We start from the raw sequence: 19,158 nt of genomic DNA, 5'->3' as shown, positions 1-19,158 counted from the left end.
TCAACGTGATATCATGACTTTGCGTAAACATACACGCCACTTTCCTAAAGCCAAGTGCCGTGTTATCTGTATGCATTTTGAGCTATCCGCATGTATGTTTGCGCTGTATACAGCGGACGGCAGTCTGCAACGTCACAGTGTAAACGCAAGGCTACGTGTTATCGCGAGGCTAAGGTTGGGTTTAGGAAACGTCACGTGGGTTGGGTTTAGTAAAAGAAGAACGGGGTTGGGTTTAGGAAAAGAACAAACATGGAAAAAAAAAACATCACACGCGGGACACACCCGCTCTCCTGGGTGAAAGTCCTGTGTTTTACCCAGGCTTCACCCCGACCAACCTCCCTACGCAGATTTTCGCTACGGCGTCAATTCACACGCAATAGCAAGGTAATGTAAGTCAATGGAGGCGTGATAAACACGCTAAAAAAACGAGTATGCGTCTTGATAACATGCCAATAATGGCATACGAATTGGTGTGTCATACATATGCCACTTCATGAGATCAGTCTGCATCATTTGATAACTATATAAGCTATATTGGCTTCTTTTAGTACAGCTAAGCAGGTTAGGAACATGAAACATTTCATTCAGACAGGAAAGTGCTCTTTACAATTGAAAGTAAGCAATTTCTTTGCTAGTTGCACATTACCTTGTAAAGTAGGTTTCCCTCCTCCATCAGCTTCTGAAGGAGGATGATCAGGATATCAGGCTTGGAAGTAGCCATAGCCCACGCAGCGTTCCCTGTGGGTGTAGAGGGGAAAGAGAGAAGTAGAAAGAAGCGTTTTATGTTGTTCCTGGTGCCAACAGATGGTCACTGTATTCTCTGGAAATTGGTACAAGGTAAGGTTACCTAAAGATTGTACCTGATCGATCGTAAGGTGACGTTCTGTAGCCTTAGTTTATTGAAGGCAGTTAAGAAAGCGTTAGGAGGGAGACAGTGAAGAGAAAAGAGGTCATGCAACAGCAGGAGTAGCCATTTGTAGTAAAAGGAAAAAGTGTTACAAAGTGTATTGTGACAATGTACAATTATGTGTCACTCAATTTGAAATGGCCTTGTTTTCAGCAGTAAATGTAGGCTATGCAGTGTGAACTGTGCTGAAGAAAATAAAGGTTCTGCCCGTTACTTTTTTTTCTGTGACAGCAGAGTGCACTGAAGATAAGCTGCAGACCCAGATAGCTCTATGAATGTCATTTAGGTGATAAGTCACATTCTTAAATTAGCCAAGCAGCACATGAGGGAGAAAGGAATGACACACACACACACACACACACACACACACACACACACACACACACACACACACACACACACACACACACACACACACACACACACACACACACACACACACACAGAACAGTGAGTGAAAAGCAGGAATGGAAACGGTTTTTCCACAACATTCCACAAAATTAGTCTAATCTTATTTTTTAGTACCATGAGATACTGAGCAAGATGGAAACAAGCTCGACATAGAGGCAAAACAAAAGACTGAGAGTCTCTCAGTGTTTACTAAGACGTGAAAGAACTCAGCAGACCGCGGACTGCTTCTAGAGGCCACAGGAGTAACAGCTGACTAGGTGGTCAACTTACAGCACTGAGTATCTGCACACAAAGGTACATACATGTACATGCTCTACATTTCCAGTAGCTTTTACACAAAAGCATTGTGCTTACCCAGCTTGGCCCCTTTCTTCAGCAGAGTCACCACCACCGACGTGTTCCGACAGCCTATGGCCCGGTCCAGAGGCCTCATCCCACTGTAGTCCACATGCTCTATCACTGCTCCTCTCTCCACCAAATACTGGACCTACATGAGTGCACCAACAGTTAAAAAACTCATAAACACTGTGTTGACAGTCACGTGCTGGCCTAACGCAGAACGGTATGTGTTGAATAATGGCCAAGGGATGCTCTCAATTAAGGCTACATGAATGGTGGTGTTGGTGTGTGTGTGTTGTGGTGTTAAAACTAATTTCACTTACAATCTCTGCATCTCCATAAAAGGCAGCGAGGTCCAGCGGAGTTCGTCCGTTTTTGTCCGTATGGTCGATGACCGCACCTTTCTCCACCAAAAACTGCACTACGTTCTTATGTCCTTTTAAACATGCCCAGCTCAGGGGTGTCAGTCCCTCCTTGTCCATCGAAGTCAAAGATGCACCTTTTGAAACAAACAATGGTCAATAAACACTTCTTATCAACACACTCCCGCTAATCTAATACATCCAGCTAACGGGTATTCCCTGCCTTGTAATTTCCTGGTGAATGAGACTGAATGCTCACTTTTAGAAAGCAGAAACTCTACAGTGCTCAGGTGACCCTCACAGGCAGCCACCATGAGTAGGGTCCTGCCCTGCTTGTCGCTGATGTTAATATCAGCACCGTGCTGCAACAGTAGCTCTGCAATCTAGGAAACAGACAAGAACAGTCAGAGAACAGACATCAAACACATCCAGGTGCACAGAGCTCACACAGGGACCATGACCCTGTGTCAGGAAACAATTAGACCAGAGATAGCTGTAAGGGCAGGACATAAAACCTAAACTGGATAACAATTAAATTAAAGTGTGACTTGTAGTTTGAAGCAGTGTGGTTGCTGTGGATACAGAGGGATAGTTTGTCCGGCACAAAAGAGCCACTCAGCGTGTCTCACCTGCCAGTGTCCCTGTCTGACAGCGCAGAATAGAGGAGACACCCCCCGCCGGTTGACCTGCTGCACCAATGCCCCCTGCTCCAGCAGGAAGCTGCATACCTCCATCTTCCCCCTGCCTGCTGCTGCCGTCAAGGCTAAAGAGAGGAGGAAAGGGGAAATGTTAGGATTGATGTAGGCCTGACTTCTTTATTCAAAGGAACAAGTTAAGGTAAGAATACAGTACAGTGATGAGATAAGAGTGGAATTTAAACCAGTCCACTTAACAACCCTAAGCCAGAGAGGACACTGTATAGCAAGAGCATTAGTGAACATGATAACATGTACAGCACACAGACTTGTGTTGCGCATGAGTGACATCCCCGGTTCTTTAGTAACCCAAGCATGTGGAAAAGGAAAGGCTCAGATATAAATAGTGTTTGCAATCTCAGAATCCCTCCTATTGTTCAAAGACGAGTAGAGAAAAGCAGGCTGATGTTTGGTGCTAATTGAGTGTTAAAACAGACAATTATGTTATGCTTATTAAACTCATTAAATTCCTGCCTCAAGCTCCCTGGGCCTTGTATAGAGAGATGAGAATCCAGTCATTGTATGCATTAACAGACAAAACATCAGACGGCAAAGTCAAAAAGTTATGTTGAACACCCATTCTTGTTTATATTTTGTATCTTTTTTCAGAACACGATTAAATGGAATTAACTGTGTCTAATTTGTATTTATTGAAAAGATAAAAATAATTTGTGCTTGTATTTGCATCTGAAGAAAACAAAGACAGATTGTTGAAATGTTCAATGCTTACAGTTTATTGGCTGCTGCTGACGTATGGCAGCAGATGGGCCGGTCTTAAATGAGCGCTGGTTGTCAAAACAGAGTAAGATCCACCGTAAGAATCGCAACTGCTCTGCTCTCACATTAACCTCGGAGAGATTTAAGGTGCCGCTGATCCTCCATATCTGACTGACATCATCCATCTGGATGAACAGTCATCAGAGCCAAACAACCCCACCCTCCATCTGCTCAAAATATGGATATCCTCCCACACAGTGAAGAACAATGACTGAGCAGCTAAACTTAGCCTATGTTAGGGCTCCAGGGAGCAACATTAACAACACCTGGGATGATGCTGGATTACACCAGGGTTACACTGAACAAACTATCAACAGCTGTGCAGTTTGTTGATGTTTGAAAGTGACTCCTGTTTTAATATAACTCATTTGATTCTTAGAAGTTCCCCATGCTTAGTGCCATTCCCATATGCTCATGTTAAGTTAAAGGTATTTACACAAACACTTTTCTTAACACTAGAGCATCTCAGCATTCCTTATTTTATTTTATCGTATCTTGTGTTTTGTAAGCTATTCATCAGCCTTGTCTCCACTCTCTGCCTCCTCTTGTATCCCGCCTTTAAAGCTACCATGACAGTGTAGTGAGAAGACTCTGAATCACTGTCTGATAAAACAGCTTTACAAAGTAAATACATAATAATGTCCTTATCCACCACTTCACTACCAGGCTAAATTATATTACCTGAAATGTTGTCTTTTACATTTAACTGCTTCACATTGAAAGACAGAAATTAGTGACAAGACATGAGCTAAATTTTCCGCAGCTCATAAAAGGGAAAGTTAATTCAGCTTCCTGTTTACACGCAGGGTAGTTTGGATAAAGAATCTTTTCTACAAAACGCTGATAAATAAAGCCCCTAGAGACATATCTTCTCATCAGAAAACAGTTAACAGGGTTGGTTTCAGCGCTTAGAGTAAAATGCAGGTGTTTGTCACTTGGTGTGAGAATAAAGAACATCTTTTCCAGGAAAAAAAATTTTTATCGCGAGATTAACGTTCTTTTTGGCCAAGCAAACTTTGTTGTTTTTTTCACAGGCTGTTGCAACAACTACGGAGCTTTTCGTGCATCCCTGTGGAGGCTGGGGGCATTGAACCCGAGTGGACAATGTTCAAAGTTTCCATTGCTGAAGCTGCGGTGAGGAGCTGTGGTCTTAGGGTCTTAGGTGCCTCAAGGGGCGGTAACCCACGAACACCGTGGTGGACACCGGTGGTCAGGGAAGCCGTCCGACTGAAGAAGGAGTCTTTCCGGGATATGTTATCCCAGAGGACTCCGGAGGCAGATGCAATGGACCGAAGGGCCCGAAGGGCTGCAGCCTCTACCGTGAAAGAGGCAAAGCAGCGGGTGTGGGAGAAGTTCGGAGAAGACATGGAGAAGGACTTTCGGTCGGCACCAAGGTGCTTCTGGAAAACCGTTCACCACCTCAGGAGGGGGAAGCGGGGAACCATCCAAGCTGTGTACAGTAAGGATGGGACGCTGTTGACCTCAACTGAGGAGGTAATAGGGCGGTGGAAGGAGCACTTTGAGGAACTCCTAAATCCGACTAATACGCCCTCTATGGTAGAGGCAGAGCTGGAGGATGATGGGGGATTGTCGTCAATTTCCCTGGTGGAGGTTGCTGAGGTAGTTAAACAACTCCACAGTGGCAAAGCCCCAGGAATTGATGAGATCCGTCCAGAAATGCTTAAGGCTCTGGGTGTGGAGGGGTTGTCTTGGTTGACACGCCTCTTCAACATTGCGTGGAAGTCTGGGACGGTGCCTAAGGAGTGGCAGACCGGGGTGGTGGTTCCCCCTTTTTAAAAAGGGGGGACCAGAGGGTGTGTGCCAATTACAGGGGGTATCACACTTCTCAGCCTCCCTGGTAAAGTCTACTCCAAGGTGCTGGAAAGGAGGGTTCGGTCGATAGTCGAACCTCAGGTTGAAGAGGAACAATGCGGATTCCGTCCTGGTCGTGGAACAACGGACCAGATCTTTACTCTCGCAAGGATCCTGGAGGAGCCTGGGAGTATGCCCAACCGGTCTACATGTGTTTTGTGGATCTGGAGAAGGCGTATGACCGGGTGCCCCAGGAGATACTGTGGGAGGTGCTGCGGGAGTACGGGGTGAGGGGTCCCTTCTCAGGGCCATCCAATCTCTGTACGACCAAAGCGAGAGCTGTGTCCGGGTTCTCGGCAGTAAGTCGGACTCGTTTCAGGTGAGAGTTGGCCTCCGCCAGGGCTGCGCTTTGTCACCAATCCTGTTTGTAGTATTTATGGACAGGATATCGAGGCGTAGTCGGGGTGGAGAGGGGTTGCAGTTCGGTGGGCTGGGGATCTCATCGCTGCTTTTTGCAGATGATGTGGTCCTGATGGCATCATCGGCCTGGGACCTTCAGCACTCACTGGATCGGTTCGCAGCCGAGTGTGAAGCGGCTGGGATGAGGATCAGCACCTCTAAATCGGAGGCCATGGTTCTCAGCAGGAAACCGATGGAGTGCCTTCTCCAGGTAGGGAATGAGTCCTTACCCCAAGTGAAGGAGTTCAAGTACCTTGGGGTCTTGTTCGCGAGTGAGGGGACAATGGAGCGGGAGATTGGTCGGAGAATCGGCACAGTGGGTGCGGTATTACATTCAATTTACCGCACCGTTGTGACGAAAAGAGAGCTGAGCCAGAAGTCTCCCTTAGAGATAGGGTGAGAAGCTCAGTTATCCGTGAGGAGCTCGGAGTAGAGCCGCTGCTCCTTCGCGTCGAAAGGAGCCAGTTGAGGTGATTCGGGCATCTGGTAAGGATGCCCCCTGGGCGCCTCCCTAGGGAGGTGTTCCAGGCACGTCCAGCTGGGAGGAGGCCCCGGGGAAGACCCAGGACTAGGTGGAGGGATTATATCTCCAATCTGGCCTGGGAACGCCTCGGGATCCCCCCAGTCGGAGCTGGTTAATGTGGCTCGGGAAAGGGAAGTTTGGGGTCCCCTGCTGGAGCTGCTACCCTGCGACCCAACCCCGGATAAGCGGACGAAGATGGATGATGTTGCAACAACTAGTAACATTAGAAAAACTACAACACCACACCGGATCTAGCTAGACCGGAAACAAAACAACAGGTACGCCGCACACACTTGTTTGGACTTGCGAGCCGGCCAAAGAGTAGTAGGCTAACGTTACGTTTTGAGTGGATGGCGAGCGCGAGACGCCAAAATGGATGCCAATAAGATTCTGAATGGAAAGTTTACTTTTTAAAAGTTGCCAAATGGCCAAAGTGATCTGTGTGTTTTGTCGTTGTGAACTGAGCTATCATCGCAGCACGTCCAGTCTGAAATACCACTTGATGGCCAAGCACACAGCAATTCTCCGACCCCTTGTCAAAGCCGATCCACTTTTCCATGTTGATAAGAGCATTAAAATGAGAAAAAATAATTGAACAAAAAGAAATCTAGGGACATTTAGAATAGATAAAAATGTGCGATTAATTGCGAGTTAACATTTTAATCATTTGACAGCACTACAAAATTATTTTATATTCTGACTCAAATAAAAGAAATATGTTATCATTTAAATTGATTACTGCCATGACAACAACTGACATGAATAACATACACAGAAGTACCCACTGGCTACTTCGTTTGCCATAAGATGTATATTTATTAATTTTTAAGATGCCTAACAAAATGCCAGAGGATGATCTATACTCATCTGTACATAATACGGGTTAAAACAACAAAATGTATCATAAAATGATACATAATTTACAGAAGATTACACTCCTGCAACACAAGAATTTGTTGGGCGTTGCCTTGAGCCAATCCTGCTGTTGTATGCTCACAACGAGAATGATTCTGTGCAGTTAAATTACCTTTCTTTGCATAAAGAAGAGTTTTGAATGCTAAGAGGGGATTTTAAAAGATGGAGCTTGCACAGATGTGCAATTCAATTTGCATAGAGATGTAATATACCATTGAATTTTAAATATGAATTGCTTCTTCACAGGGTGTTATCAGAGAATTCTTTGGGAGATAACGATGAATCGCAGCTTTTAAGGGGATATTGGAGGAACTTTGTCGGTTTTGGCATTCTCTACATCAGAGCCCTGGCTGCTACCAGATTGGATTATTAAATCTGCATGCGGAATGGTAGGAAAGGGATTTTAGGTTAAAGTAAGATTTAATATATCGCTCAGTGCTAATCATTTCTGTTTGCATCCAGCCAACATGAGCAGTGATTTTTACTGTCTGTAGTGAACTCCTTTACAATGCTGCATCTCTACATGTAATACACCACTAAATATTCATTTTACGGCTGCAGAAATTGCAGCTTTATTTCAAGCATGACCCGGTGGACAAAATAGGAACATTCTAGTCATAATGTCCTGAATGCAGATGAGCTAATGGATCTCATTTTAAATGAAAAATGCATATTTGAATATGCGGTCATGCCAAGGGTTTTGGAGTCACTTTGTTTCAGATCAGTGGTGCTATTTTTCTTTCTTTCTATTGCTACCTGTAATATAATATTTCATTACTTCAGAAGGCATGCCAAGAGGATGCTGGCTGTGATATAACATCCACTTTGTAAACAGAGCTGACTGGTAAATACTGCAGCAGCTCCAATGTTTATGAGAGTATGATTACTATTATTCACAGCAATAGTCAGTCCAGGTTACAGATCAAGTTTTATAATGCAACTCAAATCTTTGGACAAATGTATGATGTTTTCAACTACGAGCAGGCAGGTTTGTCAATCGTACCAGAACACAGATTCCAGTCATATCAGTGGAAACAGAGCAGCAGTTCCACAAAGGAATATTTCAGAGGGACGACTCTTTGTCCCAGGACTGTAATAAGGTCTGAAGTCCTGCAGTCATTTAGCAGGGCACAAGCACCAGTTAGCCACACTGTGGACAGCCTCTCCACTAATGGGCTGACCTACATTCCTGTTGCACCAAACATTTACTGCTAAATGCTGCTGGCTTACAACTGAGACAGACACAAAAAGACTATTATTAAAAAACAAAAAAGCATCAAACACTGTTGTCAAAGAAGAAGGGGTGTGATTTGAACATTTATAGCTCTGGATCACTAAAGTTTTACAGCAAAAGCTCACATTGAAGATGAGAGACAAACATTTCATTTGTGTCCAACATTTCAAAACATTCACAAGTACAACTACTGCAGCTCTAACAGTGCATGTGTCTGAAACTTACGTAACGTATCAGAAATACTTTAGTACTTAAACTGGTAACCACAAAACAGCATGTGTGAATAATTATTCTTATGACCACTTCTTGGTGTGTGCAGTGATGTGCACATAATGTACAGCTACATACAGTATATTTATTACCACATCACCTCTGCAATAGCTTAAAAATCATGATGCCTGGACCCTTTCCTGGCCCGTTTTACACCTGACAGCCATTTCTTGCTGTTAGACTTCATATTGTTCCCTGGACTTTTCTTTCTTCCACAACATACCTCCCAATGGCAAACTCTGGCTCTTACTTTCTGTCATCACTCACCTTTAAAAAGGCAGACGCACAAACTTACCAGTCGCCACAGACATCTTTCTCAGAAAAAAATGTTCATCTAAGATAAACAGCTAAATGTAAACATCAAGATCTAAATGGATTATAATCTATATGCAATTCTAAAGCAATATCCCTGGTATACCTAAATGCAATGTATAGAAAAGATGTTGGAGTAACATCAAAATGTCCAAACTGTTGGCAGGATCTTAACATAAAGCACCAAGGGGGATACTGTAGCTGAAATTCAGCGGCATGTTGAAAAATCATCGTTCAGAGGAAATGCTGTGTTGACCAAACTCTAAGTAGAAACCCACATGAGCCACAATAACTAATGATTTTACCAGAAAGCACACACATTTGGGATGAGTGACCTCTACATCAAACAGAGAGCATTACTGTGCAGAAGGGAGATACAAGACCTTCCACTGCAGCATGCAATTGCAGCAGCAAGATCCCGAATGCTAAAACAGCAGGTGATGATACAAGGGAGCCACGTAATGCAAAAAGATGAATGAAAACATACCTGTCTCTCCCCACAGTGTGTCGTGGCTATCAATTTGCACAGCATGCTCATTATTCAACACCAGCAAGCCTCTCACAACCTGCCAAAAAAGAAACCTAGATTAATGGCATACAGTGTCAGCATAATATATCAAATAAACCTTCAAGAGGTTATACAACATGCTAATTTTGTAACAGAATAACAAAGGGCTAACTTTAAAAAATAAAAAATAAAAACATAAATTAAACACAGCAGACTAGAGAACCACTTGTCTCTGAACCACTGTATGAGGTTATGTGAGTTGTGTCCAATCTGATTAGTACTTTGACTTTACATGTGGGTTGTCAGCTTAGCTTGGCCCAGTTCTATTATTCTGAGCCGGGCCTCGGGATCCCATTCCAACTAATGAGGGAGCCAAAATAAACCTTGAGCCTGCATCACACCTGGGCAGCCAAAGGCACTGCACTGTGATCATCCCTGAATCCTGCTTTCAGACATACAAGGCTGAATAACACTTGGAACCTTTATCATCACAGAGAACAATATGTGCTCAGATTGTATCTATAGTTCCCTCTGCTCTTTGAAATTCGATGTGGAAGGTTCATTCATTTGTTTTCATGTTTCGGGGGACTGGTGAGGGTTGATTGTGTGTAAATTAAAATATGTGCATGTGTGTCAGACGGACCTGTGTGTGTCCCATGCTGGAGGCTGCTATTAAAGCCTGCTGAAGAGCTTTGTTCTTCAGAGCGCAGTCCTGCTGCTGCCCCTCAGCACTCCATTCTAGCTCCAGCAGGTACTGGATAATCTCTGGGTGTCCTCGGAGAGCGGCATGGACCAGTGCACACTGACCACTCTTATCTACGTGATTAACCTGGTGGGGATACAACATGGTTAGTTTTATTGGCCTAAAGATATTTCTAACTCATCTTTATTTATAACACTAGAGGGTTAAAAATGTGGGCTCCTCACCTTGCCTCCCCTCTTACAGAGCAGCATGACTAGTCCCAAGTGTCCTGCAGCGGCTGAGAAGCAGAGGGGGTTCATGCCATTTTCAGACACCACATCTACACTGGCCCCGAACTCGAGCAGCAGGGAGGCAATTTCCTGATGACCGAGGTGGCACTGGACGCAAAGCACCGGCGCGTTGTTCAGGACCTCTGTACGGTAGTTCACGTTTGCCCCACCCAGCATCAGCAGGCGGCTCACCTGATTGTACAAATAAAATGCAAACACAGACAGCTGGTGTTGGAACAATGTTATCAAAGTGTTACTATCTGTGAGCTTGTATTATCTGTAAACAATTCCATTTGATTGCATTTATAAGCCCTCTTATGTAAAATATCTCTTTTATTGCTTACTTTTAAATATTAATGGAATTGCCTGAATGAGGAAACAAAAGACTGACAACATGCTGCCATGCTGTGATTTCAAAGTAAAAAAGAATCTGTCTGTATTCAACCATTTTCAAGTCAAGTTTATGCATACAGCCCAATATCACAAATCCAAAATGAATTTGCCTCAAGGGTATTTACAATCTGTACAGCATACAACACCCTCTATCCTTAGACCCTCCATTCTAATAAGGAAAAATCCCCAAAAACCCTCAAAGGGAAAGAAATGGAAACCTCTGAAAGGACAGACAGAGATGCAACATATGTTGTGTGTACAAAATCAACCCAAAAAGCAAAAAAAAAAAAGAAAATCAGGATGACAAAATTATATTTTAAATTAAATTATTATTTTAAACATATATGAAGAAAAATATCTAGTAGGATCATGTGGATTTTTTTATGCACTCATTTTTCTCCTAAGATTTCCCTGAAGTACCTTCAAAAGGTAGATAAAACACATTTATTCTACACTATTTACAACATTACACAAATGCATTACAGGTATCTTAAGAAAAAAAAATTGATCTTGACTAACATTTTAAATAAAGTACATGGTAGGAGTTTGTTATAATGCAGGTGCAACAAGATTAAACAATTTTCTAAGCTCATTTTTTTTCTAATTTATGACTTTCAAGGATTTGTGAACACCATGGGCAATAACTAATTGAAACAGCAGCAGAATCTAGATCTCAGACTAAGATACATTTGATTTTCCCCTTGTAGCTCAGTTCAATGCAAAAGCTCTTATTGCTTCAGCTTCAGATATTTTTCACCAAGCAAAGGTCAGACACAAAATGAAGTGGTCACATTCTACTGAATGCACTTATTAAGTGTGTTATTCTCTTCCGTGATGAGGAAATCAATAATAAATGCTTAGTCAAACAGAACGGAGCGGAATGAGTATCTGACAAAAGGAAATTAAATTGTGTGCTTTGTGTTGTATCCAATCTGGAATAAATTAACAGCAATTCTCTGTTTTTCCCCAGAGGACAGAACAAGGTCATTCTGTAAATGTCGCTTTGAGTGATGTTAAACTTTCACACAATAACTCACAAATAGACAATGAGGATGACAACAAGTGATGGAATACCATTAAACCGCTGAGAAAGTATGTGGGATAATTTCACTTCAAACCAGAATACATCACTGTGACATAATCTAAGAAAGGCTAATGATTTTCTCCCCCTCAAAACCAAACTGGAAGGGGCTCCAAACAAAAGCAACAAGTCGTTAATACACTATCCAAGGAGTCAAAACTGTAACTGCATATCTGAATAAATTATACAGTAAAAACATATTTATGGTACAAAAAAAACCAACAAAAAAAAGTTTATCCATGTATAACTTTCTGTGCCCCATTCATCTGCTGATATTTTAACTCCTCACGTTTCTCAATTTCCTGCTAACATTATTAATTTTCCGTGTTGCTTATATGAGAATAAGAATGCCTGGGAAATATCTAATGCTTAAAAGGCTAATCACTGTGTTTTAGTCTGGAAATATTATTACGCTACAAGATATAAATGATATTACAGTTGGCCAAAAATGCAACCTGGATGTATCTGCCTTCTTTTCTTTTCTTCTTGTGTTCAAATAAGCGGTTGGCATCCAACCGTTTTTAATCAACTAACATAACACTGACTGTCTTATATCACAGACACACTCTTTTCACTTGTTCTAGTCTATATTCATTGCTAACATGAGATACACATACATCCTACATCTATCATTGTCATGAATAAACTGAGACATGTTCGTATCATTGTCATATAAGCAACAAGGAAAATGGGACATATTGCAAGAAATACAAGAAAAGCCAAAATGTTAATGTTAAAGAAAGAGAAAAATGATTTGTGTATCTGCCCTGTGATTCGGGGCAGATACATCCATTCTAAAGTGTAATGGGTTCTTTCTTGGCCCGTGATACACTTCCACCAAGTTTCATTTAAATCTTGCCAGTAGTTTTTCCGTAATCCGGCCGACAGACAAACAGACAGACAGACAGACAGACAGACAAACCGAGAACTGAATACATGACCTCCTTGGCAGAAGTAATAAGGACAGTTTGGAGGTGAGGAAGAAAAGTTTTCAGCTTTTATATTTTTACAATCCATTTAAATTATGTAACTCACTCTGACTCTAATTTACACTTTGGCCTGCCTGTTTATGGTATTTGGTTTTGGCCTTGCAGACAAGAGATGGCCATGGATCAACTATCCTCAATTAATTACCATTTTGTCATCTAATCAGCTAATGGGCTAATTGTATCAGGTCTAACTGACACACAACAACAGGAGAAGAGCTGGAGAAGACCTTTACCTTAACGTTGGGTGTGTAGAGATTCCTCAGGGAGGCCAAGGCTGCAGAAAGGCCATCGGCACTGCAGCTAATCCACAAAGCCTGCAGCACACTGGATGACACACCTGTTCTCTTACTGAGGCCCTGCACACACGCACACGCACGCACACACACGCGCACACACACACACACACACACACACACACAAATGTGCGAAGACACACATACATAAAGTCAATGAACCTAAGTTGAACAAGCTGTCTTCACATCCTATGGCTTCTCCTCTGGTGAACTTTTTTATAATCACACGATACAGAGAATGAACAACATTACTTTTCTAGAAGGGATGGATTTCAATCAAAGATGAATGTAGAAAGCTTGTCTAGCTTCCATAGCTGTACCTTGAAGATGTGTGCTTTGAGGATGTGGTGCCCCAGCTCCATGGTCTGTTGACGATTCAGTTTCCCCTCTTGGCGGGAAAGCATGAAAGCCATAAGAGCATGGCCAGTCCTGGGTGAGGAAACAATAGAAAGGATACTCAGCTGTAAAAGAGAATAAGTAACAAATAGAATTACAGCAAAACACCTGGAGACATAAGTTCTCCATTTTGTTGTTGAAAACTTAATGTTGATATAAAGTTATGAGCCATCACTGGTATGAGCCATCACTGGACAATATCCTGCACTATGCACATTTATCTATTTATCACTCTTTGCTACCTCCAACTGTGCAATATGTCATCTCTATTCATCCGCACCTTACTATCTGTATATCTGTGTTTATATACTGTCTGTTTATATAAGGTTGTTTATTGTGTAAATTATTATTATAACTAATTATATTCTATTTTCCATTTCCTATACATATACTATGTATATTTTTTCTCCTATGTCTACTTCATGTGTATTTGTGTTATTCTGATGTGTGTACATTTTTTTCTTTGAGCTCCTGTAGCACAGGAATTTCCCCCAGTGTGGGATTAATAAAGTCTATCTTATCTTATTTTATAGCCTCATCAGGTCTTCTGCTTCAGGATAAACTTTGGATGGTATTTTTTTGCTATATGTAAATCTGATCCATTTTGTGTTCTTTTGCCTCACTTAAAATGAAACTCCTCATTTTGGTCATGAAGAGCACCTTGGCATTGTCATGGAGAACTATTTTGTTCTGTCCTTTTGTGAGTTTGATGTAAATGCAGAAAATGCCCCACTGAAGAGTAGGAAAGAGTGTAAAACCCCTGGGTTCTCCTTTCCTTCTTCACTCAGACACTCTGCCGTTAATTAATGCAAAACTTCATTAAAAGGACATGCATGACTGCAGATCACTTTGATCTGGTTAGAATTCTCCCTATTCGTGTCCCACAACAAACAGAGAGGCAGTGCAACAAGCTTGTGTGTGCATTCCCTGTGCCAGTTTCTGAGCCTTTGTTTTTTAATGACGGAGTTGGAAGGCTGTGAATGACCAGAATATGAAGCTCAGCTCTGGTCCATTTAGAGACATCACTGTGTGGGCAGAGGTGATACTGATGAGCAGAATTACAATAAGGTAGCACTACTAAAGGAGATAAGCCTGTGTCACAGGGCATGGCAGAAAACAAAGATAATTTTCTACAGACTGAAGTCTGGCTCTGGAAACTCAAGTGGAATACAAAGTAGATGCACACGACTTTTTAGGTAACAGGGACACATTGGTATGAATACACACTGATAACATGACTTTTATGAAATAATCCCATATAATTTAGACATCCAGCTATTTTAAATTAGGGTGGCACCCCACTGTATTGCTACCAACAGCCAGAGCTCCGGACTAAAGAAGCAATATTACTTGTTAGCTTTAGCTTTAGATTAGACTTTTCAATGGGAACTCAGCTGTTCTGTCTGCTGCAGGGATCTCTGTATGTCAGTAGTGTCCTTGTGAATTGGTGATTGCTACTTAAAAATTAAAAAAGTTGAAATACAGTACATTGGCGACTGTACTACAAAGAGTTATGTTGAAAGTTATGATTACAATAAATACCTGGAACATCTCAAACAAAATTTCTTCCCCATCTCAGATATTTGTTATGCTGCACGAATTGATAAACATTCTACTTACTCTTTACACAAAGTCCTTCATGTCAGTCTACTTTGGCCATGATTCACATATGCATAACTAATTCAGAACCACAAGTAAAAACTTCATGGACAAACAACATGATTATTTCTCAAACATGAGAGTGTTGTCTGGTGTGCATGTATTTGTACACAAATGGCTGAATTTCAAGCAGTGTTCCAAGACACTTGGTCAACACAGTCTTAAAATTACTGTAAGGATATTTTGATAAAAAGCCTTCTAAATTTAATAAATTTGACTACTGCCATATAATTATTACTATGGCTTAATTTGTACTTTCCTATAGATTGTTTAGGGTCTACTTGTAATGCTACAGACTTGTCATGTAATAGTAGCCCAAAAGGAAAGCTGCTGAGTTACTGCATTTGCCTAAAAAAGCAGAGGACTGACCTGGGGTCACAGAGGAAGTCAGTACTCTCTCCATCACCTCTCCACACAAGCCACTCTCTGAATGAAGGGTGGCAAAACATGCGCGTCTTGTCCCGCCGTTTGATGAGGAAGCATGAGAGCAACTCCATGCGTTGTTGGAAGTCCTCCCATTGCAGCTCCCCTTGGATGAAGCCGGCGTTGATGGCCTGGAACAGCTGTTCGTCAGTCATGGGGTGCAGTGAGGCAAGCGCCACATTGAGGATGGGCAGTGAGCGCTCAAAGGCTGAATTGGTCATAAACTTCATGTTGCACTGTAACTGGTAGAGCTCAGCCAGCGAGACGGGCACGACTTTGTAGCTGGCACTCTTGATCACCAGGTGACCTCTCTCAAACAGATCCAGGGTGAGCTTAAGATACAGGTAGGAACCCTGGCTGCGGGAGATCAGGTGGCTACTGAGCTTGCCAACTGTAATAGGGTCGGCCTTGCCATTCAGGCTAATATTGTTCATGATATCCTTGCTGCCATTGATACGGTACTGGATATATGCATTGAGGTCGTTGCTTATCTCTGTGTTGTCGGAAAAGTCATCTAGGGAGATCTTGGAGAAGGGCAGAAGGCTGGTGATCTCCTGTGGAAGAGAAGGTAAATACAGTCAGTAACATATAAGTTACAGTACCAGTCAAAGGTGTCTTTAACTTGAATGAGTGTGTCCAAACCTTTGACTGGTACTGCATATTTCCATGCTTAATGCAAATTATCCTATATTGATGAGAAAATGAACCAATTCAATCTCAACACCCGAATAACAATAAGTAGTGTTCTCTTTCTCACCTCTGCAATATAAATTGTATTCCTTATTACCACACCAGACAAACAGAAGAAAGATGGCTTGTGAGTGTTTACTATCAGAGGACTGTCTTGAGCAGTAGGGGAGCAAACAAGCTGAGCTATCAGGCCAAAGCAGACACTTGTTACTATTGGAAATGTGGCTATGAGGAAAAACAGGACTGGGAAAGTGAGTATTAAGAGGTAGGGGATGGATGGGATGATGGGGGGCCAACAGGAACACTTCTAACAGAGGTCTGACCCAGAGCTCACATTTCAATCTATGTCCTGGGGGTTGGTGAAATCAATGCACCTTAATCCGCCAATCCTCTGCCTGTCTGAGGCTAAAAAAAACATTGCCTCAGTGAGATAAGACTTCTCTCTTCCTCATCACGACAACGTACAGCAAACACACACACACACACACACACACACACACACACACACACACACACACACACAGCACTGAAACGCACTGATTATAATCCCCAAGGTGAGTGAAGTGCTAGCAACAGCTCACAGATAAGCCAGATATTAGTCTAGTGAGCAAAGGCCAATATCCTGAACCCTTCCTCCTTGGTGACATCCTATTTGTTTGCTCCAAGTGCAAAACAAAACTGTGACACTTTCATGACACTTCTATGCACAAATAGGATACTGTGGTTGCAAACTGAGTAGTATTTCTTCATGGATTCCATTGAAGACAGAGTGTTATGTGGCTTTTCCGATGCCATGTAAAATGATTTGAATGAAGTTACTCGGACATAGTGATGTGTGAAACTGATTCGCAAGTTAAGATGTTGCGACAAAAAAATTGCTTCCATTTAAAAACTGCTTCACTGTGTCAATCAGAGCCCAACTACATTCACTTTTAAAGAAATGTTTTAAGCAAATAGCATTGTGTGCAGTTAACTGGGACATCAGAAAAGAAATTCCACACCATCAATGGATCCTGACGGATTAATAGAGGTGAATACTTAAGAGCTGAATACAAAATATCAGCGTTACAATAGATTGATTAAGCACATACAGAGAACTTTGACATAAACCGAATATTAATTCTGACTCACAGGATAAAAACAAATTGGCTGAACTTTGTAGTGCATTGCATACTGATGGACACTATCTGGGCCTGGCTTCTGCCTGAGCATTAATAAATTGAGCTCTGGATGTCAGCTATCACATTATTATCCCAGGCTCAGTGCTTCATCCCAGCAAAGAAAATCAGCAGTCGTGGGTCTCATCAGGCATGTCAAAGCCTCAGCTCAGTTCAACACAGGCCCAGCACATCTCTGTAACTGATCGACCTAGTGTCACTTTCCCTCCAAGCTAGTCAGCTTGAAGTGACTGCTCCTTCCTTGTCATGCAGTCCTGATTCCCGGGTCACTGATACTTCAGTTCATTCTTGAATGTTCTTGGATACGCTTAAAAAAAATGACTCTGTAGAGAGTAGAGTATGACAAAGAGGAGCAGCTCATGCAAACCGTTCAACTTTCACACTTGTCAAAATCTACAGGGTTTGATGGCAGTCAGCGAGAGTATCAGGAGGTGACGGCAGATCGGACTTGAGCTTTGTTACATCCTACAATCATGTTGAGAGAATTCTTAAATTACCTAACCGTCTGTAATAAATGCAAGACATATGTCATATTGCAAGAAAATATATTTTGCATAGGACAAGCTCCACACAATGTTTTTTTTCTTTCTTACCAGTAAATTGACCCGGACAGTGACCACCAGTTTAAGCCAGGAGGGGAACTTGGCAATGATCTTTGTGATGAAGGAGGCAATGGTGTCTCCGTAGTCAGGCTTATGGAACTCCGCTTCGTTCAGCCCGTCTATCAAGATGATGTGGTCCTCCTCTGGAATCCTCCGCTCTGGAAACACACACACACACACACACACACACACACACACACACACACACACACACACACACACACACACAAACGGTAAGATGATGTGCAGTGAGGTACAGCTCATAAAAGTTTTAGCTCAACTAAACTGCCCCATAGCGTGTGTGCAGGGAGGTGCCTTGTTTCAATGCAGTAAACTAAACCCTCTCTCTCAGAGGTGCGGTGAGAGTGAGTGGTAGGTGTTTTTACTTAGCTTCATTATCTACACAGCCACTGCTCTTACTTCACTATCTAATTGAATGTTAGGTCACATTTGCTCTGTAAAGACAACAGTTACTTTCAGTGCCAGCTGTTTGAGTTACTCTTAGGGAGAAATTAACTTTCCCTGATTCTCTGGTATACTTATAAGCTTGTAATATTCTTCTTGTACATTCCTATAATGTTTGCAAGCTGCAGTGTCTCTTAATGACATAGCAAATGAAATCAATACTTTCTTTACATTACATCACATCACATTACAGTTACCTGGCAGAGACTTTCATCCAGAACAACTTACATTGGATCCCATACACAAACATTTGAAACAATTTGGGGTTCAGGGCTCAAGGACACATGTATGTATCAACACATCCATAACAGGTAGGGAGTAGTTGGAAAGGGATAAAAGAGGACAGTGCAGACAGTATGTGAGGCAAGCAGGGTTCAAAATGAACCTGCTTATGATCTTATTATAGCTTTCTAGTTGGTTTATCAAAACTCATCAGTTGGGGCATAGTTATCCTTTGTAACACTAATCATGTTTTTGCAAAATCTAGCAGAGG

General features: G+C 42.1%; 1 protein-coding gene across 10 annotated transcripts in view; it reads right to left on the bottom strand.

Moving 5' to 3' along the window:
• Positions 1-19,158, bottom strand: part of tanc1b (tetratricopeptide repeat, ankyrin repeat and coiled-coil containing 1b) — a 103,515-nt gene that overhangs the window by 6,851 nt on the left and 77,506 nt on the right. For 5 of the 10 annotated variants that reach the window (XM_078261786.1, XM_078261790.1, XM_078261783.1 and 2 more), the window contains 12 exons: positions 18,192-18,358; positions 15,677-16,284; positions 13,573-13,681; positions 13,193-13,315; positions 10,452-10,688; positions 10,168-10,353; positions 9,504-9,582; positions 2,649-2,782; positions 2,279-2,402; positions 1,981-2,156; positions 1,673-1,805; positions 647-738 (listed from right to left, as the gene is read on the bottom strand). In XM_078261786.1, coding sequence (XP_078117912.1) covers positions 647-738; positions 1,673-1,805; positions 1,981-2,156; positions 2,279-2,402; positions 2,649-2,782; positions 9,504-9,582; positions 10,168-10,353; positions 10,452-10,688; positions 13,193-13,315; positions 13,573-13,681; positions 15,677-16,284; positions 18,192-18,358 — 2,168 coding nt within the window. Of the gene's footprint in view, positions 1-646; positions 739-847; positions 891-911; positions 1,209-1,672; positions 1,806-1,980; positions 2,157-2,278; positions 2,403-2,648; positions 2,783-9,503; positions 9,583-10,167; positions 10,354-10,451; positions 10,689-13,192; positions 13,316-13,572; positions 13,682-15,676; positions 16,285-18,191; positions 18,359-19,158 lie in introns of those variants that run through there. The other 5 variants (XM_078261781.1, XM_078261782.1, XM_078261785.1 and 2 more) reach the window with 3 other exon arrangements.

Source organism: Sander vitreus, chromosome 11, assembly GCF_031162955.1.
Source record: "Sander vitreus isolate 19-12246 chromosome 11, sanVit1, whole genome shotgun sequence".
NCBI classification, from domain to species: Eukaryota; Metazoa; Chordata; class Actinopteri; order Perciformes; family Percidae; genus Sander; species Sander vitreus.
Note: the sequence above shows the minus strand (reverse complement) of the source record. Positions and strands in the feature narration are given on the sequence as shown.